We start from the raw sequence: 25,008 nt of genomic DNA, 5'->3' as shown, positions 1-25,008 counted from the left end.
CCAGATAGTTAAAAAATATGCCATTCGCTATCAAACAGTGTACCCAATGCCGGCGCATTATAGAAATTTCAGTGTGTACCTGTCTTTGGTATATTCTGCATTCTCTGCCGGTGTGGATATTTTTTGCAATCGAAAAGCAGAAGTAAAAGCTAAAAATTAACACATCCAAACATCAAAGTGTTAGAAAACAAACGAATTAATTGGAAAACTATTCGAAGTGCCGTAGTGTGCAAAATAGATAAGGGTTGACTAATTGAGATTTGGCGCCGAACTAGTAAATTTTTCTATTGCCATTGCGGCATTGTGTGGTGTGTATAACAAGATGGCGTCCTCGCAAGTCTCAAACAAATCGGGCTCCGGCTGGCCCCGGCGCGGTAGCCAAGGCCAAGCGGATGCCAGCATTAGCAACAATGGTACACAAAAATATGCACCGAATCAGGCATTAACCATAAATCGCACAATCAATCTGTAAGTAGTGCCATAATCCAGTTGTATAGAGGAAAAATCTCACATACATTTGTTCAACCCTTTAGTTACCCATTAACGAATTACACATTCGGTACCAAGGAGCCGCTCTTTGAGAAAGATCCATCTGTGCCGTCACGTTTTCAACGTATGAGAGAAGAATTCGATCGAATTGGCATGCGTCGCTCTGTAGAAGGTGTGCTCTTAGTGCACGAGCATGGTTTACCTCATGTACTCTTGCTGCAGCTCGGCACCACATTTTTCAAGCTGCCAGGTGGTGAGTTGAATGCCGGCGAGGATGAGGTTGAGGGTCTCAAACGATTGCTTTCTGAGGTACGTTGGTAAAAAAAAAATTAGCCTATAAACATATCAATAATAATGTAATATGCTTTGCAGACGCTGGGTCGTCAAGATGGTGTTAAGCAGGATTGGATTGTTGAGGATACGATTGGCAATTGGTGGCGCCCCAATTTCGAGCCTCCGCAATATCCATACATTCCACCACACATAACCAAACCAAAGGAACACAAGCGACTGTTCCTGGTGCAGCTACACGAAAAGGGTAAATATCCAATCCGCTAGCCAATGGTGTTTTTCGCAGCGTAGGTATTAATGATGGCAAAAAAAAAAAAAAGACAAGTACATTTATATATATTATACATATAACCTTGTATAAAGTTTTTGCCAAACCGATACGCTAACAAACCTCATGTCATATCTTTTCAATGCTGTTTAGATACGGACAGGAACGCCAGTTACGATGTACCCTGAGCTGTTCCATAATAGCGCCGTGTTGTGTTGTGTAATCTCACGCATCTGGCATCTGCCCAACCAAGCATAGAGCTCTTCCTCAACGCTCTACTCTCAAGAGTCCAAAACAAACAGAAATGAAAAGAATCAGAAACAGATCGCATAATGGCCCCGAGGCGCATACAATTTTAATTAGTTCGTCGATTCTAGTTCAAAACTTTTTGTACAAAATTTTTACTTCAAATTGTATTTGTTGCTCTCTAGAGTTGTTGGCATATTTTGCGCATATCCCAAAATTCTTTGATTGTTCATGTTGTATTAATTTTGTAAATATGTCGACATTTCTGTAAACCAGAGAGCGCAATCCTACACACGATACTCTATCTAATTTGTTTATTCTTTTGGATTGTTATGTGTTGAGCCGTTCTATTGTAATCGGGCAGGCAGTAAATAGTTTAGTTGAGAAGTGCATTGTAAAAGTTGCCGGTTGTCGTCTGTTAATGCGCACAAATCTCGCGTGTTGTGCTGATTTGAGTGCATTGCAAATGCAACTGGACTAGGCAGGCAGTCGTTACCCGCTCCTTAAATAATTTTTAAGCACTCGTTTATGTAACAATTTAATAACTCTGTGTTTATAGTATTTCCTTGACATCATCCATTGTGCAACACTCGCACCCTGTATAATGTATGTTGCTTTTAATGGTAATTGAAATTATGTTCATATCTACTAGACTTTGTTTAATGCACAAAATGCTATAAAATTCATGTTTATCAAATTATATGATTTATTTGGTGCATCAATAACGAAGTCTGGTAAATTAGCTTAACGAACTATAAATGAATGTAAAAACAAACAAAAACAAATGAAAACTACCACAAAAACCAATACAAACTTTTATATATCATACTTAATTATGGCAGCGAATCTGTAAATTGTTTTGTATAACCAATTGTAATTATTTAGTTATTTCAATAATCATGTGATTTACAACCCTTGTTATATCTAATGGTCTCTTCTACATACATAAATTCTGTCTCTATCGTTTTCTGTAATCTAGCACTATTTGCTGTGCCCAAAAATTATAAGCTTGTTGCGGCGCCCCTATTCGAGTTGTACGACAATTCACAAGGCTATGGACCCATTATATCATCGCTGCCGCAGGCGTTGTGCAGGTAAGAATCGTATTGGCAGGGATCCTTTCTTCATTTCTCTATTTATTTTTAACATATTTTTAATCTTCATTACAGATTCAACTTTATCTATATGTGAAGCAGAGGCGAAGACCCCCACTTTTCCCTAGATAGGCTGCATCACCAACGATAGCTCTACTTTAAAAAATTTAATGCACCTCAGCTGAGCGCGTCGCCAGGAGATGATTTCCATTTCATTTGTATATGTGTGTGTGTTTGTATAGCAGATTAAATGCAAAAAGACCAAGCGTATTGTGGCTTGGCGTATAAATAGAACTTGAAAGTTTATTTTATTTATTTTGGACTATTGCATTTACTTAACTAGGTATTACAGAGTACATATTAATTGGTTCAAGAAAATTGATATTTTAAGTATGTTAGGGCCACTTATAGCATATATTCGCTATAAATTTGCTCGTAATAATCGCGTTTGCTGCAATGGAAGATACGCACAGCTTGTGATTATCAAAAGTATTCACTAATATACTATGTTATGCATGTGACTGCTGTTAACTAAATTGAACTACAGACTGTAATTGATGCTGGACTAACATTTAACTGCGCTGTTGAGTGCGAGGGTGTAACAAATGAACTAATTAACAGAGAACTAAAGAGCATTACAAGCGAACAACAAAAGTGAACTAAAACAAGGAGGAACCGTTTGTGTCTGTATCTAGTATTTGTTAATAAATATATCTTAAATGTTATTTGCTTATTAATTGGTATGCATATTTTATGTTTTTATGACACGTACAAAAAATGTAAACATATTAGCAAATATTGCTTGCAAATCTATGCTGACTGATATTTCGTGTAGACGAGTTTACCACAATTTATTGTGATAGAATTTTAGATCGTTATAGCCCTGATCGGTCAAGCCGCCAGTTGATGACACTGTAGACATGGCATCTGTGTTGTCCTGGACGGGCGAAGTGATTTCATTGCCCAGAGGACGATTGATCTTCACTACACCAAAATCTTCGCGCTCCTCTTGATTGAACTCCATCTTGCCGGTAGGCATAACGGCCATGCCCACGCCAAAAGAGCGATTCTTCATGCCAGTGTGCTGCTTGCTCAACTGAAATGCTGGTGCCCTACGATTATCCCCAATAATGCTCTCGGCAGCCTCTGGCGAGCGCACTTTAGGTGGAGTCGGGGTTTTACTCTTGGGAGGTGGTGTTGGTGGAGTGATCACCTCCTCTGGCTCAGGCTCTGGCTCAGGCTCCGGTTCTGGCTCCTGCTCCTGCTCCAATTCGTATTCGATATGATTTTCGACCGTCTGCAAATGCTGCATTTGCAATTGTTCAGCAATGTCTGCAATCTCGTTGCCTCTGTTGGGAAAGTTAACAGAGGCTGTTAAATAACATACTACTCGAGGTACTAAATAAAATTTGAATTTGAATTCATGTTGATTTTATTGCACGGCAAATGAAAATAAATAAAGTATAAAAAATTGCGAAAATCGAAGGAGTAAATGTTAAAATAAAAAAAATTTACATAAATGTAATCACAATTATCAGGTATTTTGTGTGTAACGGTCGAGCGATCGAACCAATGTGAGCGTGTGTGATATGTGTCTTAGTGATGTGGGTGTGCGGCGAGTGCAGCCTCCTTTCCTCTTCGTTAATATTAACTATATGATAAGGCAAAATTATAAATAATTTTCTATAAACAAATAAGAGCTTTGTACAATTGTTTAGTTAACATTATATTGTTTTGTTTTGTATGTAATGCAGCCACTGGTGCGTATGCGTAATTATTTGATTCTGAAAGATAACAAAAGAAAAGTAAGTGAAACCAAAAATGAAACACAGATCAAACAAAAACGAACAAACATATACTCGACAAGTGTTAGTTAAGAAATATGGAGAAAGGTGAGCCAATCGGCTTTACCTGTTAGACTCTGCGCTGCCTCCACCGCCGCCCTTGCCGGAACTAGCGCTGCCAGCATGAATTATCTGCGCAACAAAGAGATGAGAACGAAATATATTAGAGACAAACACAATAGAGAACTGGGTCATATCTGCTTACTGAAACATTAGGGGTAGTATTATATTATATAGCCAAACCAAAAACCAAATGCAAATTAAATAGCTCGATTAAACTAAATTCATTTAGCTTAGCAAGAATACCTTTGTAAATAGTCACTCACACATACACGCATTTAAATAAAGGAAAACAAAAAGCTTTCATATTATATAGTTTTAGTGGACAGCCCGTCTCCTCCACCGCAGCTAACGCCTTGAATCTAGCACAAGTGTCAAGCGAAGTTTTATTTTCTACACGAGTCGCCCTTAAAACAGCCCCTTGGCACGCAGCCAAAATAACTGCTTCTTTTTAGGGGTTGACCCACAAAAATAAAATGGCCAACCCCAAAAGATTTTTCGGAATTTGTATGAAATAAAATCTGTAGTTTATTTACAATGAAATTTCGAGTCAGAGCATGGAAGCTTTAGCTGTTCTAGCAAAAAAAAGTTGTTATTCATCTTTCGACTTGGGCAGACTTGGTCGGAAAAGGTGAACAGGGAATTTTGTATAGCTATGTATATATGTATATATGTTGTGTCTTTGCTAGTTGTTGCTTGTTCATTTTGGCACTTGGTTAACTTCAAATTTGGATGCATTGTGAGTCAACACACTCACACGCAATCGCATCTAAATTTCCTCAAATTGAATTTCGTATGCCAAAGATCACACAAGAATTCAATTTTCCATTTTTGATTTTTAGACTTCGCAGATGATATCGAATTTGGTTATTTCTTATGGGTTGTTCCTGCTTGTTGGTCATTATTGCATTGGCATACCAGCGTCGCCATGGCCCAGCTCAGGTGTGCGCACCAGGTAAATGGTTGTCTGGCAATTGGGGCATGTGGTGCACATCTCAGCAGCCGGCGGCACAGCATTAGCCGCCTGAGAAGACTGTGGGAATAGGTGGTTTATCAGTTCAGTTTACGAGCAGTTTCTATGCAACATCAATTTACGTAGCCCTGTTGCTGCTGCTGCTGCTGCTGCTGTTGCTGTTGCATCTGTTGGTATTTACGTGGCGACATCTGTGCCGGTGGCTGCTGCTGCTGTTGCATTGGCTGCTGCTGCTGCTGCATCTGTGCTTGAGCTTGACCTTGTCCCTTTGCATCCTGCTGCACCATCTGCTGCTGCTGCTGCACATCCGGTTGCTGCTGATGCTGCACATGGGCTCGTCCAGTTGGATAGGGATCGTGGCGAGTGGGTTGACCAGCTGCCGGTGGCTGCACATATTGCGGCGCCTGTTGATTCTGCTGTTGCGGCATCGATTGCTGTGGCTGCTGTGCGGTCACAACTGTTGCTGGAGCCAATGGCTGCTGTTGCTGTGGCACCGCTGCAGGCGGCTGCTGCTGCTGCTGTTGCATTTGTACTTGTGTCGGAGCAATATTGCCGACAGCCTGCTGTGGTGTCTGAGCAGCCTGTGGCGGCAGCTGCTGCTGCGGCTGCTGCATTAGAGGTGGCTGCTGTTGCTGGTATTGCACCTGAGACTGCAGCGGCTCTTGGCCAGAGGCGACACGTATGGGTGCGACAGCAGCATTGGCAGCCGGCTGCTGGGTGCCGGCCACAGGCACATTACTGGCTTCCAGACCCGAGTGACGTAAGCGTGAGGGACGTGCAAAAGCGTTCGAAGCCAAGAACGAATCGTCCACATCCTGTAAGCCTGAACGGCGCTGGAACGGATCCTGGCGATAATTCATGCGACTCAAAGCATCCAATGGACTCTTGCGTGGCTATTATTAGAGGTTTCTCTTTAATTTGACTACAACTCAGAATCTAATTGCTGTGGCAGCAGCTTACATTTTCCACGTTCTGCCTGGCCTGGCTGGGCGTTAGGCTGACCTCGCTGCCGTATTTGCGTGCCACGTTAGTAGCATTGGCCGGCATACCAGCAGCATGTCGCGACTGCAAGTCAAAGTTGAGCTAGATGCAAAACACTCGAAACACCCCTGCAATATCAACTTACGGCAACGCTCGTCCTGGAGGCGCCTTGGCGAGCATTTCCACGCTTTTGATCCATATCAAATCCTTTTCAATTTCAATTCAATTATAAAATTCGCACGATAAAAAGCACACAAAAATTACGCGAGCGTAGAAAAAAATTTTTCTTTCAGTTTTTCTCTGATATTTTAAAATGACGCTAATCGAAATAATTTTTATGATTTGTTCAGAAATTAAAACAAAAATTCGTTGTGAATCGTGTGAAGTAGAAATGTTAACTAAACCCTAACGAACATTTCAATTCAGTGGCAAACAGAAACCGAACGAGGCCTACTACGATCCAAATGATTTTTACTCTTTGGCATACAAAAAAGAAAATTCAAAACAACAAAAAACAATTGAAGCAAAAGGTGGCTCTGTGGCGCACTCAAAGTCCACTTATAACTGTTAAGCTTGAAAGGTGAGAAAAGTGTTTGAATATTTGAGTACCTCGGCCATGCTGCATGTGGGTCGCGGTGCGCCGTAACGTCCATTGGGTGAGATCTGTGTTATTTGCTGCAGCAGTGCCGCCTGCTGCTGTTGCTGCTGTTGGTGGTGTTGCTGCGACTCGCTGCCACGCCTACCGAAACGCTTTTGCTTAGACGTCTCGTCGCCCAAGTAAGTGGCCCCAAAGAGTTGTGTGTTAGGACTTGATTGATGTATGGATGGGTTGGTTGATGTATTTGATAGTTGTTTATTTGTTTGTTGATGTTTTTGTTGTTGTTGTTGATTAACGTTAGTAGGCAGGCGCAACATGTGAATTGAAAATAATTAATATTTAGTATATTTACTTAATTACATATGCATATTATTACAATTATAATTAGTTACTTTTAATACGTTTCGCTCAACTTGATAGCTGAATATCGTGCTCAACTGATATAAATATGAATTAATAAAAATCTCGTGATAAACTCATATAAATATTAATAATAATGAAAGAAAGGTAAACTTGACGTTATATTGCCTGATTGTTTGAATAATTGAAGCGAAAATTTGATTTTCAAATCGCACTAAATTTCTCTGGCATTTATAATCAATCAATCAATTTAATTTTCATGTTCTGCTTCCAATTTTCTATTTATTATTTTGCATTTACATTTATTTTTTTATTATTATTATTTTTCTAATTTAATAGATATATTAATGTTTTCATTTCACTCATTCAATCAAAACGACTTCACACTATCTCAAGTTGTGCGAAACATATCATATACATATAACCAAGATATAGATATAGATAGGAACAGACTTAAATGTATATACGTATATAACTAGTTTTGTCTAGTGAAAGCGCAAGCAACAAGCCACCGTTAATAGATTGCATACAATTGTTTTGTAAGGCTTATTTATCGATAAATGCTTTTCCGCAGGCGATCAATTTTATCGCAGACGCCCACTAATGAAACCGGCACACAAACAATTGGGTGAATTGTTGAGTCGGATGTTTGCGTGCGATATGCAAATGTTGTTGGCCAAGAAATGGGCAACAAAGCCAACGGAAATGTTTCCTGCAAGGCGCAATGCCTCAATTAACCCACTGCCCTGCCCTGCAGTGCCCTGCACCGCCCCCATTGAGCTCACCTGTTTGTAATGTGCAGCCCATTCTTGGTGCGCTCCGGCGATGCGGCATGTCCATTCCGTGAGCCATTCTGACTAGCTTCGTCCCCGAAAAATCCCTCATAGAGTACGAAATTATTCGCCTGGGGTATGGTGCGTACCAGGCCGTAGTGCTTTCTCAGAAATCCGAGCAACTTCTCGGACGGCCGATCGACGGAGCACTTCACTGGTGTCCAGTGCTCCTCATTCAACATGGTCTCGAACAGACGCTTGCCCAATCCTGCACGCTGACGTGACTCGTGCACGTAAAAGTCCAGGATTGAGGGCGACTGCTCCATCTTGCGAGTCTGACCCTTCTCGTCGAACAAGTAGAGATCTTTAGTGCCTACCTTGAGCAGGCCAATGACAGCGCCGCTATACGAAGAGCAGATTCCAGTATAGATAATAATCATGGATAATGATAAGAGTTGATAAGTCGACTTACTTGTGGCCTGCCTCAGTGTCCGCTAATAGATAAATGGTCTGGTTCTCCGACATACGCAGGCGTTGAGCCGTTGTTACTGGCTTGTTCAGGCCCTGCGATATGGCCGACAACTGACCTAATCGATCAATTATCTCGGACATCTTTGAGGTGGCATCTCTGTGGGCGTGAGTGTGGAAAGCGTAACGGTTAATTGACTTACGACTCGAATTGGGTATACCGCCCGCGTACAGTTTCAATACTCACAAGCACTGACGCCGATCCCCTCGAAAGGTGTGCGGCAGTAGATTCGATGCCACTTTGATAATTGGCTGCGGAAACAGCGGCTTAATATCGAAACGGAATTCCACCATAATTGCGACCGCCGATGAGCGAATAGATCAACTGAAAATGCAATCGAGAAGGCCAATTAAATAGAGCATTGCAAAAAGGCGCGTTTCAATTTGATTATCAACTGCTTTTTGGCTGTCGTTGTTGTTGTTGCCGGTGCTGGTGGCGCATCTAATTTTGGGTGCGACCTCGCGTGGGAATCACCGCACCACATGCCATTCAGCTAGCTAGCTAGTTCAGCGGTTAGGAAATACAGGTCTACTAGGTGTGCTGACAGGCAAATTGCCATAAATAAGTAATAGTCTTGAGCTGCGCTGCCTCTGTCAGCCTACACGCCAACCGATAACGGTAACCGTGCAATATGCGTATACATACAATACAATACGTTATCGGTGTCATTAAACTAATGTCTGTGGGCGGAGGAGCATGGGAAAGTGGAACACAATGCGGTTACAAAACTCCTTTATGGCTAATTTGCGAGTGCAACGAACTGATGCCGACAGAAAGAGAGCGATAAGCGCTTTTGTAATTACAATTGAGTTGTGCAGGGCGGGGCGGGGCAATCATTTCGAGCGCATGCAAAACTTTTTGCCGCTGCCACTTTTTGAGTAGTTTTGTCAGCCACAAACTTAAACAACAGGCTGCAATTGCAGTCAGCGTCAACGCTGCAGTCGGCGTCACTGCACAGCGCAGTTCGAATGTCAAAATGCGATAGCAACAGCAGCAGCAACACCAACACCACACAAATGACGTGTTTGCACTGTGCAGCATAGCCCCCAGCAGAGAGGGGATTGCCTTGCAGTTGACGTTCTTGTTGTTTATTTGCCCAACAGCAAACTGTTGACGTTGCTATACGTTGCCTATCTCCTTCTCTCTTTCTCCACAAAGTGCTTTCCATAAGCCAAAGCGCATGATCTAGAGCAAAAACAAAAACAAAAACAAAAGCAAGAGCAAGAACAATGCAATGAAACTCATAAGGAGCGAGCGCGGGTTACCTACGGCTCTTCTTGTTGCTCCCCTTTTAAGCTCATCCGTCTTACATACAATTAGACATACATACATGTATGCGCTTTTGTAAATGTGTCAACTATGTGTGTATGTGTGCTTGCGTGTGTGAGCATGAGAACAGGCAAAGGAGCTAAAATCGCGTGTGAACGGCATATGTGAACGAGTGTAAGTGAGAGAGTATTATACATATGCACATGTTCTTACGCGATCACAGCAACTACTAGTGAACCGTTAATCAGCAATAAATGCAGTTAGAAACAAAACGCTTGACAACTTGCATTTTTGTTTAATCGAAAACAAATCAATTATAGTCCGTCAGACAGATCGCAAATATAAATCTTTTGCTTGTGCAATTAATAGTTGCACGCCCTGTGATGAAATTAAATATAGCAATTGCACGGCCTTCTGTCTGGCCACCTAATTATTTTTTTATTTTCGTCTAGCAGCTGATTAGTCGCTGACTGGAGGAAAAAACCAAGCCCTCGTCTGAGTCTTGTGCCGGTGCCTCACAGGCTAGGGTAAGCCCCTTCATGCCATGCCCTGCTCTACTTCAAGTTGTTTGTTGTGGGCGTATATTAAATATATAGTAATATGATTCCATACATATATACATACATACATACAAAGCACACATGTATGTAAACAACGACTTCTCGATTACAATGAAATAAATAGACGTCAACGTGCATCAATTATTTACCAAGTGACTAAACTGAGCTATATTATGTACATAGGCGTATTCTATTATCGAACCTTAGTCACACACGCGTGGCAAACCAAAGGCCAATACAAATCATTTGTATTCAATACAAACGTACATACATACATATGTATGTGTGTGTGTACACATGTGTGTATACATATGTACAGAGACCATTATAGAGCCTAGTTTTGTCCTGACACGACTGAAATTAAGCTAGCCAAAAGCAAAAGACTTGGGTCAAATTTATGCAGCAACAAGGTCAATCGATAAATGGAAAGCAAGTTGCCAAGGTAAGGGAAAAGTTTGACGCCCAACAACCGGTGCTGTTGAATTTCTGACAGGTGTTTGTTGTCCAAGGCAACAAGGAGCAACGACGGCCTGGCAATTAAAACTTAATTTTTAACTACTGTGTTCAATTGAAGCCGTTAGCTTGTTAGATCTTGCAATGTGCACGCAACGGGATTTATCGTTATCGAAGCCAGTCAGAAACGAAGTGCATAATCGCTGGCAATGAAATATATTTGCGGTCTCGGGCTGTTGTTGTTTACAGCACGCTTCGCAACCGACCTGAACAATGATCAAAACAACTTGTTATTCCTCAAAACAACAAAAAACCACACCAACACCAATAATTGCATTTAACCACAGCGAATGCAATTCAATTTTCATTACTTACTGTTTTTGTTTGCTTTGCACGCGCCTTATGATAGTTTTATCTACTGGACAAAACGGACGGCGCAAAACGAGAGAGGGAGCGAGAGAGAAAGAGAAACTGCGAAGAGTAGAGTCAGTGCTCAGCGGCATGATACGTTTTTTGACGTAACATGTAACGTAAAACTTTATTGCATCAGCCCTCAGAACGCGCCCCTGTATACTAATACACACATGCACATTTAATAAAAATTTATATATACATGTATGCATATATTATATAGAATACTATATATTTTTCTTCTCATCAATGAATTTAAAAAAAAAAAAAAAAAAAAAGAAAGTCATTTCTATATGTATGTTGATTCAGCCATCAACTTGACCACAAAATAGGGTGTATAATGCTTTCCACTGGTAGAAACCTATCAACTGATAAGACAACACAATTCCGGTTCTCAAAAACACGAAAATAACTCCTGCGCTCAAGGTTTTCAGCAGTACAAATTCGGCATGCGATCTCCTACACTCTAATCAGCAATGTTTTATTGGCCTGCTTATGATAACAGACGAACGCCAGACATCAATAGGTCGCAAAACCAGCTCAATCCGGTTTCAATAAGCACTCGAGCAGTAAGTGACACTTTTTTTCTTAAGATTGTGATAAAGACAAACAAACATACTTCGGGTGTCTCACTCACACGCGGCTGTACAAAGGTTGGCTCACGCATTGGAACGAAGAGAATTTGGAACATACAAAGTAGGTGAGCTGAGAGTCGGTGCAGAACTTATGTATATCTATGGCTAATCGACGAACATTGTAACACTCACTCACACATACAAATAAACCAGCTGAGTTGTAATTGGCAGTTATCGTATGATCGCCTCTCAAGCACATGCACAGACACATACACGCACACAGACAGACTGGTCAGCGTCGCGACGATTCGTTTGCTAGCTGCGTGAGAGAACGAGAGAGCAGGGCAGCAAGCTAAGGCGGCGCTGCACTTGTATTTGTTTGTTCAAGTTTTCTTATAAAGGCGCGCACACTGACTATTGGAAAATCAGTTGTAAAAGACCAGTCAATGCGTACAGATCGCAACCATTAAATACAATTTACAAAAATATAACAGAATACAGACAACCGCGTCATGACAAGTTAAACAACTGAAAAGAAAACAGAAACAAAAAACAGCTGAGCAGAACGAAACGCGCGTGTGCAAAATAGAGAACAAAATACATGCGTATGTATATATAAATATATACACACACAAACAACAATTACAACGGAAAATTTTGAGAAGCGAATAGCGTGTGAAAGACGCAGAATCGTAACGTAAGCGCAACCGTCTTTACGTAATTAACAGAATCAACGTGATATCCATACGAAAAATGAGCAGCTCAGTGTTAAGCATGGTTCGTCCAAGTGCTGCCACGAACGGCTGTGCTGGCCCCACAGCAACAGCAACGGCCACTCTGCTCGCCCAGCAACTAAATGCGGCGCTGGCTAGCGGTAAAAGTACTGTAGCCGCTACGCAGCCAAAACAACCGCTGCAGGCAGCCAAGATAATAAAGCAATCGGACATCGTTTGTTTCGATGTCGACTCAACTGTCATCTGTGAGGAGGGCATCGATGAGCTGGCCGAATTTTGCGGCAAGGGCAGCGAAGTGGCCCGCGTAACCAAAGAAGCCATGGGCGGCAGCATGACCTTCCAGGATGCGCTCAAGATTCGCCTGAACATCATTCGCCCGACACAACAGCAGGTAGCCGAGTTCATCAAGCAGCGGCCCAGTACGCTCAGCCGGAATGTGAAGCGATTTGTGGCTCAGCTGAAGGCGGACGGCAAGCAGGTGTATCTCATATCTGGCGGTTTTGATTGCCTCATCGCCCCTGTGGCCGCAGAGCTGGGCATTCCACTGAGCAACATGTTCGCCAACAAAATGTTATTCGACTACAAGGGCGCCTACGACAGCTTCGATGTCACCCAACCCACATCTCACTCTGGAGGCAAGGCGGAGGCAATTAGCATGATTCGCAAGCAGCAGCCGGCAGACACACTAATCACAATGATTGGAGATGGTGCCACCGATTTGGAAGCTGTGCCACCGGCAAACAATTTCATCGGCTACGGCGGCAACGTGGTGCGAGCGGAGGTCTACAGACGCGCCCAGTATTATATAACAGACTTCGAGCAGCTGATGTGAAGGCGGAGGTGGAGGAGGTCAACCACAGCGAATTTAGTATTGCAAATCGGCGTGTTATAGTTTCTAGAGCAAATAAATTAAGTATATAAGCCTACATATAAATAAATAAAAATATATATACAGACATACATTTAAATACATTGATAATGTGTACATGCGAGTGCATAAGTTTATAGCCACTTGGAAAACAATAAAAACGGCAGTTAAATGTAGAGTAACAATAGTTTTGTAAATTGTTTTAATACTTTCCGAAAGTAATTCGCATACTGTAAAGCCTTGCTTGAAGAAACAGCTGCAAGACCACATTTTAATATTGCAAAAACAGATGACGACATAGCTAGCGCAGCAAATCAGTCAAGCAAAAAATAAAATAAATACATTGATGTGCCAAAAATATTCTAGAAATTACGCTATTCGCACCACTGTAAATATTTTTATTTACATACATACATACATGTGTGTGTATACAGTTTATTGCCTTCTCTAAGAGCATTTAACAGCTCTGTTAAAAGGCAGCCCAATGCTGTGATGACACTTTCTATTTGGCTCTGTAGTTGCTGTTACAGTATCATTAAAGCAGGGCATGAAATGGAAACAAAAGTTCGTCGCGCTCTCTTTTAGGGTAATAATAAAAACAAAACTAAATCAAAGGGTAATATCATTAAGCACACTTTCTAAAGGCAATAAAACTACATATTAGCCAACCGGCGCTCCCATTTATGTCATTAACAATAATTATATTACACAGAATTTATCTAAAACAAAAGTCAGACAAGGCCGTGGTCGTGTAGGTGTTATCGACAGCCGTACCGATAGATGTTTACCGGCAAAAAAAAATTGTTGTTGTTTGAGGGTCAACGTCATTTGTTTTAATTTGAGCTTGCTCTACTCTGGCGCCATATTAGGAGCGAATCGGCTGCTGAATCAAGCGGCAAAGGCGTGAATTAAGGCCACATTTGATGTCTGGACCGTTGGGCGGTCAGGTTTTTAACGCTTAGAGCAGCAATTAGCGGAAGCCACCAAACAAACCTATGAGATCACCAACAACAAGAACTGCGTAAAAGCATAATTATGTTTCCAGCTATGGCTTACATACAAGTGTATTTCTATAAGTGTGTGCGTGTAAGATTCAAGATTTCATGGGGCTACCGTTATGACGCAGGTCTTACGGCTACAAATGTCTCATGCAAATGACTCACACACAGTTTCGGCTATGTCGCTAAAAGTGTGTTTGTCGTATCTGTTAGTGTGTGTGTGTGTGAGTGCATGGAAATGCTATAAAAATTATTTCAACCTGCAAATGACGTAAAAATGGTTTTATGCTCACTGAGCCGCATCCAAAACGGCAACAGCCGCACGCACACACAAACATACAAATATTTACACAAACAAAAGAAACTGGTAGCCGAAAGTTTGATAAAATGGCAAATAGCACAAAAAAAGCAATAAACTTACCACAATAATAATAAACTGCAAATACAGTGATTTTATTTATTTTATGGTTAGACGCCGTATGAACGCTCCAATCAGATTCCAATTGCACGGCTGCTGTTGCGTTGGCGTAACTGCTGCACAGATTTGCGTTTTCTTAGTCTGAGGGTGTTTGACTGCAGTTGCGACTTCGGCGCGGGGGTGTTAGTCCGTCGAGTTTCTTATGCTGCCTTTATCGATTGTCAATTTAGGTCTTTGAGGCCAAAACTTAAATAATTTCACAACTGTTTGTTTTGAACCAGATTTAACAAAATTATTGTTGGTCTTGTACAAATAGCTATTGTCTCAAGACTGGGGCACAATAATCGCAGCAAATATCGCTCAATAGTTAATACACCAACTAAATATAATATATTTGTTGTTTTAATTTAAGATATGCCGATTTTTATTTACTTTTGTTAGCTTAAGATGACGGCGTTGCGGCTATGAAAACAATTTCTGTGTATGTATATGCCCCGCTTGAAAACACAGAAAACCGACACGCACGATTTAGCGTCCGAGCAAACGTTGTTGTATGCACGAGAGTTAAATAAGATATAAGCTTTACAGTGAAGCTTTAACGTGCCACAAGCTTTTTAACTAGCAACAAGCTAAGCCGAGAAGTTGCTTATAGCAGCTGTTTGTTGTAAAGGTTGGCCGATAATTCGTAAACAGACTGAGGCGGATGTGCGATAAGTGTATCAATGTTGGCTGGGCACACTGGTAGCAGCACTGTTATTAATATATAACTCCTTAAAGACATAATTACAAGCCACTAAATTGTTTTTAGTCAAATAATACTCTCGTACATAAAACAAACCTAATTCAATGATATTTCAATAGATTTCAATATAAAGGATTCTGTTAAATAACAGATGCTATCGAGCCAAATGAACGCCCTCTCAGAACTAGAGTTCGTTCATTTAGTTAAGTGAGTCATTCGATCGAACTTATTCCGAACGGCTCAATACAACTCTACAAACAAAGGACGCACAGGACGCACACACTAAATACGCATACAGAAACGAAATGCCACGGAATGGCGGCGATGCCGGCAACGGTGGCACAGGCTCAAATGCCACCAGCGATGGCTGTATCTATCCCGATGATGTTATATTGGAAAAGGGCGTAGCATTCAATGTACGCTATACGGGCTGCGTTGAGGTCAAGACCTCCATGAAATCGCTGGACTTTGAAACCCGAACGCTGCTCGCACGGTAGGTGAACAAAAATGAAAAAACAAGAAATTCAACTCCAATCAACAATCTCTGCAAGCTGCTAACGGCATACAACAATTTCAGTGAATGTATTAATCGAGTATGTGAAGCAGCTGGTCTTAAGTCTATGAGCAAACGGCGATTGGACAAAAGGCTGCACAACTTCATTTCGGATCGTCCCAGTATGGAGCATGCGGGCACCAACATCATAATTAATGTATCCAGTCGTGCTTTAACGTTGAGTAATGTGGAAACGGGCGAAGTGATTGCCAGCCACAATATGCCTCGGATATCGTTTGCTTCCGGTGGTGACAATGACACTCTCGATTTCCTGGCCTACATTGCCAAGCGAGAAGGCGACGAGTGGCGTGCCTGTTATGTGCTGGAGTGTGCAGGCGGACAGAGCGAGGATCTGATTGTGACCATTGGGAAGGCTTTTGTGTTGCGATTCAATGCGCTGAGCAGGCAGAATTGTGTGGGCGCAGGAGCAGCAGCTGGCACAGGCGCAGCTACCACAGATAACATTAATCTGAGCTGTAAAGAGAATGTTAAAGAGTATTACAATGACTTACCCAACAAGTTGCCGCCGGATCTGCCTTGCGACGATGAGTCACAGCTGCAGCCGCAACAGCCATTGGCACAGGCACAAATACCGCTTCATCCGCACGCTCCTCGTGTCGCCCAGTTAAATTTGAAGAAGCCGCGCGATCGCTTGAGCAGCAATCTTATCGATCTTAACTCCCCGCCACCCGATCAAACCACCAACAAACATTCACTTGGACATTTCGATCCGCTGCAGGCAGGTTCTGTTGCGGCGGGCGTGGCCACAAATTCCATACGCGACGTGTTCGATGGGCCCCAGTGTCCGCTGACTGCCGAAATCTGGTTCCATGCGGCCATCTCACGTCCCATTGCCGAACGCCTGCTGCAGCAGGATGGCGACTTCCTGGTGCGCGAGTCGCAAGGCAAGCGCGGGCAATATGTATTGACGGGATTGGAGGGGAAGACACCTAAGCACCTGTTGCTCATCGATCCTGAGGGCGTGGTGCGTACCAAAGATCGCATATTCGACAGCATCAGCCATTTGATCAATTACCATTGGGTCCATGCACTGCCCATCATCTCGGAGGATTCGGAGCTGGTCTTGCGTAATCCGGTGCGCAGACCCAACTTGGAGCAATCAACTGACAATGCATAAGCAACATATACAACTCTTCATATACCCCCTATACATATATTGATATCAATATATATACATATATATATATATTTGTGTACACGCTTAGATTTACATATGTGCACTCGTAGAGAATATCTTTTATATATCGTCGTATCATTGTATAAAGAACAAACCCATTTATTTATGGATCGAATGTATACATATTTATATGTGCATGTCTACACAGTATTTTTCATTAAAATGAAAATAAACCAACCAAATGCATTTACTTAATCGCAATCCAAAGACAACACAGTTATTGATTTAATGTTTGCATTTCACACACTTGATGTTTGTTTATTGTGCTCCAATGCAAGGTTTTCTCTTTTTATAAAACAGGCATCTTTAAGGGACCACCATCTTCCGATCTAAACCTAATTGCGACGTCCAAAGTTGTTGGTGTTGGGCTGGGTCAGCTGCAGGCCACGAATGTTGTGGAAGTCCAACAGCTTCAACATCTCCTTAGTATCGGCATCGACCTCAATGATGTCCTGCTCCAGAGCCGAGACAGCGGGCACGTAGTTATCACGACGCTCGCGCTCCTCCTCCTGCAGCTTAATGGAAATACCACGCACCTGGGAGTGACGCAGACGGCCCATCAAGTGGGTAACATAGCTGCAGGAATGTAGACAAGAGCAACAATTAGTATTGCAATCCCATTCACAGCAGCTTCCAGTTGCACTACTTACCCGGCAATCTTGTTGCGGAGGGGCTTGGTGGGAATGATAGCAACCTCCTCGCAGATACGCTTGTTGGTGTGGAAATCCAACGTCAAGCGTGTGTAGTACTTCTCGATGATGACCTTAGCGGCCTTCTTCACTGTCTTGGTTCTGACGCGACCCTAAATTTTAAAGTGAAGAGGGTTGGAATACACAGATTAGTTTGCGGCTGTATACACACATAAACAATCAAGATTTTGAGTCAGTTCTTTGACTGGGCTGAATGAAATTTCACTACGCTTGAGAGCGGCACATATCTGACCACAATAAGCTTCACATATTTTTGCTTTTAGTGCAATGATTGCATTTTTAAATAAAGTTTTTTATTCGAGTTTTGACATTCGGACACCCACCATTGCGAACGTTGTTACCGGAAAAGAACAGAAAAGAGCAGCTGTCAAAATTACATCTTTTGTGTGAATGCACACACAGGGTTGTATGCGCTAGCGACTATCGAAAACAGTCGTGTCGGTGCGAATGGCTAAAAGAAGAAGCGCCGCGGTTACCAAAGTAACGGAAACAGTGCGAATTTATTTGGTTCGCAATTTTCAAATAATAATTAGGTCATCGAAATGGAAAAGTCAAGCAATAATGATGAGGAAGGCGCTGCTGCTGCAGCATCCAACTCAAATTCGGAGGAACAACAACAGCAAGCGGGCAATAGCAATGGGAGCGCAAACGGTTCCGATTTTCAAATCAGTTTAAATGATTTTCTCGATTTTCTCAAACTTTCCTGTCACGTAAACGATATGATAACAAAAGTTGAAGGCAAACCGTATAATCGGGAGCCCGTGCCACCCGCCGAGAATTTAGCTGGTGTCTTCCCGAAGCGAAATTCAAAAAAAGAAGAATTCGATTTCAATAGTTTGGCCGAAAATGATTTGGTTAATGAACTCCTGGGCCTCAAGCGTTCCCAACGAAATACGAGCAGCAGTAGCCTAACCAACGGTAGCACCAGCAGCAGCCGGGATGAGAGCAGTCGTACCAGCCTGCTGCTGCCCGATCCTAGGTCCTCAACGCGCTCCGGACACATTCACAGCGAGCGAGGCCTACATCCAAAACTCCGTGAACAACTGGACTATGTCATCAACGAGGGTGTGTTGGACTCGGTGCTCTCCTTCATTTGTCCAATGCCCTTGCCTGTTACCTTGGCACCCAACGGCGGGCGGGGCAAGGCGACCAAAGTACCATCGTCGCAGCCATTGCAGTTGGTGAAGGCGGATCCTATTCCAAGTTCAAATAATTTAACGACGCCCAGCTCGAGCTCGCCCAACACTCACTCGCCCAGGGAAAGCCCAGCGGCTGAGATGCACAGCGGCAACAGTGTGGTGCGTGCATCCGTAAAGGAGCCAACTGGCAAAGCATCCTCTACCACAGCCACACGACGCAAATCCCTGTTGCTGGTCAAGGACAGTAAGCATTCGCGCCAGGACAAGAAGGAGTGAGTGCATGAAAATAAATACAAGAGTAATTGCATCGTTTCATCCCAAAACCCTTTTAGATCAGAGGTCGTGATCCACGTGTGCGACGAGGTGAAGAACACCTCGCGTGACTTCACCTGTCCGCAGGGTCTGTTGGTGAGCAAAATGGGCTACTTTGCGGATGTTACGGCCGGGCAGCGTCTGGAGGAGATGGACATATCGGTTCACTGTGACATACAGATTTTTGACTGGTTGATGCGCTGGATTAAGTACAGTGCTCAGAGCCAGGAGCTGCCGGCACCAGGTCAATGCAGCACCTCGGGTCCTCAGCTGGATGGCAACAACGTGGTGCCCATTCTGGTCTCGGCCAGCTTTCTGCAAATGGAGCCACTGCTGCTGGAGTGCCTAGCTTTCTGTCACGCCCATCTCAGCGAGGTGGTGCGCACTTCAACGAATTTGTCGTGCCTCAATGATGCCCTAGTCACCCGTTTGGCTGCCATGTTCACCAACCTGGAGCTGGAGATGGTGCGCGATAAGAAGGAACGTGTCACGCCCAGGCTGTGGACGAAGCTAGTGCAAAGCCTCTGCGAGCCAGATCCGGAGGTGCTGCGTGGCCATTTCTATAGCATCTCTGGACTGTTTCGCTGCGTGCGCTGCTGTCGCTGCGTGACCAACACGATGAAGTCCCACGTGAACTGCTTGCCAAGCAACATACGACTCAACCGCTGGGGCCAGCTGGTCAGCAACCATGTGCGCGACACCAACTGGGATCTCAATGTGTACGTGATGCAGCTGTTCAAGGACCTCAAGTCGTGGCGCAAAGTCTACTGGAAACTTTGGGGTCATTGCCACTATCTGTATTGCTGCACTTGTGAGGCTTACTTCCCGGTCTATCAAATGAGCTGGTGCCGCTACCATCCCGAACCGCCGAGTTTTCTAGGTCCCGACGCAGAAGGACGCATTGCCGGTCCAGCTGGACGCTACCCCTGCTGCAAGCAGCAGGCGTTCCGCTACGAAACATTGCCAGGTCCCAATGTAAAGCATGTCATTTGGTAAAGACTTTGAACGATTTCTGTTTAATGGGATTTACGCTTCCTTTCAGGGCTGCCAGTTTCGCGAGCACAGCGTGCTGGTGGACACAGATCGGGAGCGTGCGATCCTGGCCATTGCCCAGCTGGTTGGCGAGAACTACGCGCTGAGTGAGCAGCCACCGTTGCATCTGCAGGAGCTAGCCGCTGCGGGTGAGATTAGTCCCAATTGGTTGGGCATCTCGTTGACGCCACAACGTTGTCGCCAGGGTCTGTTGCCGCAGCTCTGCATGGACAGTGGGTTATGGTTTCCTCTCGACACATAAGAATCTCTTTGATCATCCAACTCAATATCTCTCACAGTGACCAATCATCGCGTGAGCCGACGCTGTCGCTATGAGAATGAGACCAGCTCCGAGTCGGACAACAACTCGACCAGCTCTGAGGATTCGCGCCTGCCGCGTCTACGCAATCGCAATGCGCTGCTCGACGATGATTACTCCTCAAGCAGCGATGGCTGCGAGTCAGATCATCGGCCACCGCCGCGCAAAGCACGCGGCAAAAAGAAACGAAAGCGGTAAATAAAGGGAGAGAGAGAGGGAGAGTTATGCATACTCATCCCATTATTATCACTCATCCCTCATTCATAACTCATCTCTCGCTTAGGTCGGCTGCTGTCTCTGGGCGCTTCTGGTCGGGCGAGCTGTCGGCGCGCAGCAATCAGGACCATCAGCGTGACTTCGAGGAGAAGATCATGAAGCAGGTGGCCAGCTACGTGTCCAAGAAGACGGGCCCCGATCAAAATTCGGCGCACAGTACCCAGCCTCTGGGCGGCACTTATGTGCGACTGGAGACCGAGTGGAAGGAGATGCTCAAGCAGCGTCACAGCAACCACAATATGCCATCTGGCAGTGCCAGCAGTGCGGGCACCGCTGCTGGAGGCGTTGGCGGCTCTGGCTCATCGGGCAACAGCATCAACAATCAAAATGTCCACTCTGGCCTGGGCGCCACAGTGAGCAGCATGATGGGTGTTCCGGGCGCTGGCCAGCTGTCCAAGCAAAAGCACAAGTAGACTCCTAAATCGAATGGCAAATAAAATGTAGACAATATTAGAAGTAGGAATTGTAGACAAATGTGTTTAGCCGAAGAGTTTTACACTATGCAACAAGAGCGACAAAATTATTCAAGTAGACAATAGACGTGATTTGTAGAAAAGTGCATTAATCAACTATGATCTGGAAAATATTATAAATTAATGCAAAGATTACGTAAATATAGTCAAATTGAGCAAATACTTTAGTATTCATTTTTTCAATTTTGTTGCATAGTGTTCTTTTAAGCAACTAATCAATAGATTCACCTTGATGCATTTCTTAATAGTTGTTTATTATTTAACTTAACGCAATTTACAAAGATTTTTATTATAGATCGTTTTTCGTTTTTAGCTTTAAAATTAATTTGCTTATGTTTTGCTTGCGTCGGCTAGCGACATAAATAAAATCGGGATAAAGGATACAAATTGTATGATTATTAATTTTAAATGTGTTTGCAATTCATTTGTTTATATCTTATACATTTCTTTCATAACTCAAATTTGCGTATTTCCTCTTTTTATGAACTTTTTCGTGATTAGAGTTTCTTTTCTTTGTTGTTGTCCTCGCTTAACAATAAATGCGGCTGCACAAACCGAACCCTGGGTTCTATTTCTATCATAAAAAATTATATATATAATCAAATGTCGTGGGCGGGCTGTGCCCCAGGCTCAACCTGTAGCAGGAAATGCAACACAATGTTCAATGTTCTGCTCACTTAAACAAACAAATAAATAATGAATTCCACACTATGAAAAAGAAAAACTATTGGGCCACAACCGGAACTCACTTTTATTACACTTTAATTTATTGTTTTGAGATGAAAAACTCGCACGAAAAATGCGATTGGGGCAAGTGAGAACCGGAATGGACCGCCAGCTTTTGCTTTTTTTGCTTTTTACAATTACACAGTAAATAAATTTGGAAATTAACAAAACAAATATTTAAAATTTTCAATAAATAGATTGTGTGTGTATATGTGTGTGTGTGTGTGTGTGTATTTGTAGTGTTCTTGTGTCTGCTTGTGGGTATTAGATTATCTATGTATTTGTGTGCTCCAATTGTGTATGCCAATTAAATAAAGTTGATCGGCTTTTTGGTGTTTTAACAGAGTACTTAAAATTTTGCATAGTAATTGTTTGCTGTCCAACTGATTCGTAAACAAGATTGACTGATATTGAAATTGAATTTGCTACTGCTGTTGCTGTTCCTGCCTGCATCGTTTTCGTTTAACTTGTTGCTGTTGGTGTTTTGCTGCTGCTGTTAATTTTATTGTTGTTGCTGTTGCTGTTGATGATGGTGTTGTTGTCGCTGTTGTTGTTGCTGTTGCTGTTGCTGTGGTTGTTCGTTTCGCCGCAAAGCTAACTGAATAGACACTCGGTCGCCTTCTCCAAATTCCAATTCTCTTTGGATAATACAGCGCGCGCATCGTGCTCATCAATGCCCATGTCCTTGAGGCGCTGTATCTTTGAATCACAATCGGGAAACGTGGTCGGGCCACCGGCATACGCATTGGTCCAGTGTCGGGCAGTTAATACGAATAGATCGTGCTTATCCTTGAACTGATATGCGACAACGGCATCCTGGGGATCATCGGGCTCGGCGGCGGCCAGCAACGCCTGCAGCGACAATAATACCGTACGCAATGTCATCGCAGCGGCCCAATTGTCCTTCAATATGTCTAGGCAAATGGCGCCAGTGACTGACGAAATGTTCGGATGCCAAATGCGTGTTATAAATCGAACCTGAAACACAACTCCGAGTTTATACAAATATTTGTATATACATATATCATATATCACACCTCATACCATATACACACAACATGCAACGGTAGACTCACCTTTGGTGGATTGAATGGGTATGTTTCTGGTACTTTGATTTCCAGCACGAACTTGCCGCCCTCGTAGGGCGTGTCTGGCGGGCCGGCGATCTCGCCGCGCAGTTCTGTCCAGCTATCATTGACTAGCTCTATTTTGATTGAGCACTGTACGATCTACAGATATGGTTTAGATATACGATATTAGCTTAAATCGATTAATAATATGAATGGAATTATGCAATTTGATTGGTTTACCAGGCTCGCGCCAAAACAGAAAAATTTCGGATTGGAGCCAAAGTCCTTGACTTCTGCTCACATATGTGTGCATGTGTATACATATACATGTACATGTATATACATCTGTATATATTCGGCTCGGGCCACACTCACCTCTTCGCTGCGCATAACTTCTTTAAATTCGCGCTTGATACGTGATACGGCCATGTTCGCCATGATTGTTAATTTGTTCTTGGGAGTTTTTGTTGTTGTTTCTGGTGTTATTTAGCTGTTGGTAGATTTTACTGCCGATTACAGCAGAGTTCTCGATTGTTGTTGGATTGTTGATTGTTGTTTAGTTTGTGCTGTTATTGCTGTTGTTGTCGTTGTTGTTGCGTAAATAACACGCAGTTCGCTGACGCTGGGTAAAAATCTATGATATATATATAGACATATATGTTGCAGCTAAGTGGCGGCAGCATACAAAAACAATATGAAACGCTTCAATATTTCAATTATATTAAACTGACACTTTTTTCAACAAACTGTGCACGTAAGCCAGGGCTTCTAGACTATCGATAAACATTGGCAGTCAGCTGCTGGCAAGTGTGACCCATACGCCATATCGGAAATGATAAACCAAATGTTAAGTTTGCGATTTATAGCTATCGAGTCTGTTAATGGGAGGAGTTTCACTGTGATGTGTTTGAATGTTAATAATTAACCGTTTACCTACAGTGCTGCAAAATGTTTCTATATATTTGAAATTTAGGCGCCAAGTTTTCATTGACTTTGAGATCGTCTCATGTTTTTTTTTTTATGCTAATGCTATGAATATGTGTGTCTTTAACTTAGACTTCATCTATGTCTAGGTATCTGGTAGATACGTATCACATTGATGACACAGTATTTTTCCACAGCCGTTTTCAAGGCATTGCGTTGATCCCTCAAAATGAACTTGATTTGACCTCAGGTAGAGACTTCTATTACGCCTTGGCAACCGATTCACTTCGATGGCAATTCAAAACTCGTTTTTGTCTCTCATAAATAAGAAATGCGCGTCTAGCTTACAATAGGGTTCTCGCCAGCATAGCAACAGCAGCCAAAATAATATACAGCAATTATGCGACTCAACACTATTTATTTGTATTTTTATTTTTTTGCTTTTGTTTTTATGTTTCCTTTCTTCAGGTTTCAAAAGCAGAAAAAACGTGTGGGATGAGAAGCTGCTGAGCAAGACGTGTTTAGCTGTTAAAAATAGCCCAGTCAACATTTTTTAAGGTCATTCGATACGTCTAGAGTCTAGACTATGTCTGCTCTAATTTATTTACATTTCTAACTAACTTTTTATCAATTGGTCAACGCGAACATTCTAGCTCGACGACATCTGAGACCGTTTCTGTTTTAGTTTTGTGCTGCGCTTGCTCGCTGGGCACGTGTTTCGTTTGTTTTCTTTTGCACAGGC

General features: G+C 42.9%; 8 protein-coding genes across 9 annotated transcripts; 4 read left to right on the top strand and 4 right to left on the bottom strand.

Annotated features, from left to right (window-relative positions):
• Positions 1-134: 134 nt before the first annotated feature.
• Positions 135-15,489, bottom strand: Atat (alpha-tubulin acetylase). Its single transcript, XM_018006413.2, has 7 exons — positions 14,796-15,489; positions 8,693-8,830; positions 8,450-8,605; positions 7,990-8,379; positions 6,856-7,054; positions 4,300-4,364; positions 135-3,737 (listed from the first exon to the last, which is right to left on the bottom strand). The coding sequence occupies exons 2-7, from the start codon at positions 8,797-8,799 to the stop codon at positions 3,230-3,232; spliced, it is 1,425 nt and encodes a 474-aa protein (XP_017861902.1). The 5' UTR covers positions 8,800-8,830; positions 14,796-15,489; the 3' UTR covers positions 135-3,229.
• Positions 323-2,682, top strand: Cpsf5 (cleavage and polyadenylation specificity factor subunit 5). 2 transcript variants are annotated; one of them, XR_016269676.1, is made up of 5 exons: positions 323-468; positions 534-798; positions 862-1,027; positions 1,202-2,388; positions 2,464-2,682. XR_016269676.1 is itself a non-coding variant. In XM_018006434.2 (5 exons), the coding sequence occupies exons 1-5, from the start codon at positions 323-325 to the stop codon at positions 2,483-2,485; spliced, it is 714 nt and encodes a 237-aa protein (XP_017861923.1). In that variant the 3' UTR covers positions 2,486-2,682. The 2 variants fall into 2 exon arrangements, 1 of the variants encoding a protein (XP_017861923.1); XM_018006434.2 differs by having other exon boundaries at positions 2,274-2,388.
• On the bottom strand, positions 4,797-6,804 carry LOC108613154 (uncharacterized). Its single transcript, XM_018006425.2, has 4 exons — positions 6,392-6,804; positions 6,226-6,330; positions 5,388-6,158; positions 4,797-5,325 (listed from the first exon to the last, which is right to left on the bottom strand). Exons 1-4 carry the CDS (start codon positions 6,443-6,445, stop codon positions 5,194-5,196), a joined length of 1,062 nt encoding a protein of 353 aa, XP_017861914.2. The 5' UTR covers positions 6,446-6,804; the 3' UTR covers positions 4,797-5,193.
• On the top strand, positions 12,183-13,563 carry aay (phosphoserine phosphatase). Its single transcript, XM_018006430.2, has one exon. The coding sequence runs from the start codon at positions 12,528-12,530 to the stop codon at positions 13,338-13,340; it is 813 nt and encodes a 270-aa protein (XP_017861919.1). The 5' UTR covers positions 12,183-12,527; the 3' UTR covers positions 13,341-13,563.
• Positions 15,490-15,565: 76 nt separating the features above from the next.
• On the top strand, positions 15,566-18,092 carry Shc (SHC-adaptor protein). Its single transcript, XM_018006417.2, has 2 exons — positions 15,566-16,027; positions 16,112-18,092. Exons 1-2 carry the CDS (start codon positions 15,840-15,842, stop codon positions 17,223-17,225), a joined length of 1,302 nt encoding a protein of 433 aa, XP_017861906.1. The 5' UTR covers positions 15,566-15,839; the 3' UTR covers positions 17,226-18,092.
• Positions 17,503-18,450, bottom strand: RpS17 (ribosomal protein S17). The gene is made up of 3 exons (XM_018006438.2): positions 18,319-18,450; positions 17,936-18,087; positions 17,503-17,861 (listed from the first exon to the last, which is right to left on the bottom strand). The coding sequence occupies exons 1-3, from the start codon at positions 18,319-18,321 to the stop codon at positions 17,621-17,623; spliced, it is 396 nt and encodes a 131-aa protein (XP_017861927.1). The 5' UTR covers positions 18,322-18,450; the 3' UTR covers positions 17,503-17,620.
• Positions 18,451-18,524: 74 nt separating this feature from the next.
• Positions 18,525-22,270, top strand: LOC108613144 (uncharacterized). Its single transcript, XM_018006408.2, has 5 exons — positions 18,525-19,406; positions 19,467-20,421; positions 20,489-20,711; positions 20,778-20,991; positions 21,081-22,270. Exons 1-5 carry the CDS (start codon positions 18,538-18,540, stop codon positions 21,484-21,486), a joined length of 2,667 nt encoding a protein of 888 aa, XP_017861897.1. The 5' UTR covers positions 18,525-18,537; the 3' UTR covers positions 21,487-22,270.
• Ubc4 (ubiquitin conjugating enzyme 4) lies at positions 21,780-24,143 on the bottom strand. Its single transcript, XM_018006437.2, has 3 exons — positions 23,718-24,143; positions 23,349-23,501; positions 21,780-23,250 (listed from the first exon to the last, which is right to left on the bottom strand). Exons 1-3 carry the CDS (start codon positions 23,778-23,780, stop codon positions 22,867-22,869), a joined length of 600 nt encoding a protein of 199 aa, XP_017861926.1. The 5' UTR covers positions 23,781-24,143; the 3' UTR covers positions 21,780-22,866.
• Between the last annotated feature and the right edge of the window lie 865 nt (positions 24,144-25,008).

This window comes from Drosophila arizonae, chromosome 4 (assembly GCF_054131065.1).
Source record: "Drosophila arizonae isolate 15081-1271.41 chromosome 4, UAZ_ARI_1.0, whole genome shotgun sequence".
NCBI classification, from domain to species: domain Eukaryota; kingdom Metazoa; phylum Arthropoda; class Insecta; order Diptera; family Drosophilidae; genus Drosophila; species Drosophila arizonae.
This window is presented reverse-complemented; position numbering and strand designations above follow the sequence as displayed.

What these genes read in the sequence shown, in the direction of transcription:
- Atat (XM_018006413.2), bottom strand. Translation starts at nt 8,799, where the DNA reads ATGGTGGAATTCCGTTTCGATATTAAGCCGCTGTTTCCGCAGCCAATT. An exon ending in GGGCTGCACATTACAAACAG is followed by an intron (nt 7,055 to 7,989) that starts GTGAGCTCAATG and finishes ACATCAATCAAG; the next exon opens with TCCTAACACACAACTCTTTG. An exon ending in CCACATGCAGCATGGCCGAG is followed by an intron (nt 4,365 to 6,855) that starts GTACTCAAATAT and finishes TTTGTTGCGCAG; the next exon opens with ATAATTCATGCTGGCAGCGC.
- LOC108613144 (XM_018006408.2), top strand. Translation starts at nt 18,538, where the DNA reads ATGGAAAAGTCAAGCAATAATGATGAGGAAGGCGCTGCTGCTGCAGCA. An exon ending in TCGCGCCAGGACAAGAAGGA is followed by an intron (nt 19,407 to 19,466) that starts GTGAGTGCATGA and finishes AAACCCTTTTAG; the next exon opens with ATCAGAGGTCGTGATCCACG. An exon ending in AAACATTGCCAGGTCCCAAT is followed by an intron (nt 20,422 to 20,488) that starts GTAAAGCATGTC and finishes GCTTCCTTTCAG; the next exon opens with GGCTGCCAGTTTCGCGAGCA.
- Shc (XM_018006417.2), top strand. Translation starts at nt 15,840, where the DNA reads ATGCCACGGAATGGCGGCGATGCCGGCAACGGTGGCACAGGCTCAAAT. An exon ending in ACCCGAACGCTGCTCGCACG is followed by an intron (nt 16,028 to 16,111) that starts GTAGGTGAACAA and finishes CAACAATTTCAG; the next exon opens with TGAATGTATTAATCGAGTAT.
- LOC108613154 (XM_018006425.2), bottom strand. Translation starts at nt 6,445, where the DNA reads ATGGATCAAAAGCGTGGAAATGCTCGCCAAGGCGCCTCCAGGACGAGC. An exon ending in CCTCCAGGACGAGCGTTGCC is followed by an intron (nt 6,331 to 6,391) that starts GTAAGTTGATAT and finishes TTTGACTTGCAG; the next exon opens with TCGCGACATGCTGCTGGTAT. An exon ending in CCAGGCAGAACGTGGAAAAT is followed by an intron (nt 6,159 to 6,225) that starts GTAAGCTGCTGC and finishes CTCTAATAATAG; the next exon opens with CCACGCAAGAGTCCATTGGA.
- aay (XM_018006430.2), top strand. Translation starts at nt 12,528, where the DNA reads ATGAGCAGCTCAGTGTTAAGCATGGTTCGTCCAAGTGCTGCCACGAAC.
- Ubc4 (XM_018006437.2), bottom strand. Translation starts at nt 23,780, where the DNA reads ATGGCGAACATGGCCGTATCACGTATCAAGCGCGAATTTAAAGAAGTT. An exon ending in AAGTTATGCGCAGCGAAGAG is followed by an intron (nt 23,502 to 23,717) that starts GTGAGTGTGGCC and finishes CCATATCTGTAG; the next exon opens with ATCGTACAGTGCTCAATCAA. An exon ending in ACCCATTCAATCCACCAAAG is followed by an intron (nt 23,251 to 23,348) that starts GTGAGTCTACCG and finishes GTTGTGTTTCAG; the next exon opens with GTTCGATTTATAACACGCAT.
- Cpsf5 (XM_018006434.2), top strand. Translation starts at nt 323, where the DNA reads ATGGCGTCCTCGCAAGTCTCAAACAAATCGGGCTCCGGCTGGCCCCGG. An exon ending in GGTGCAGCTACACGAAAAGG is followed by an intron (nt 1,028 to 2,273) that starts GTAAATATCCAA and finishes TCTGTAATCTAG; the next exon opens with CACTATTTGCTGTGCCCAAA. An exon ending in CTGCCGCAGGCGTTGTGCAG is followed by an intron (nt 2,389 to 2,463) that starts GTAAGAATCGTA and finishes TCTTCATTACAG; the next exon opens with ATTCAACTTTATCTATATGT.
- RpS17 (XM_018006438.2), bottom strand. An exon ending in CTCCGCAACAAGATTGCCGG is followed by an intron (nt 17,862 to 17,935) that starts GTAAGTAGTGCA and finishes ACATTCCTGCAG; the next exon opens with CTATGTTACCCACTTGATGG.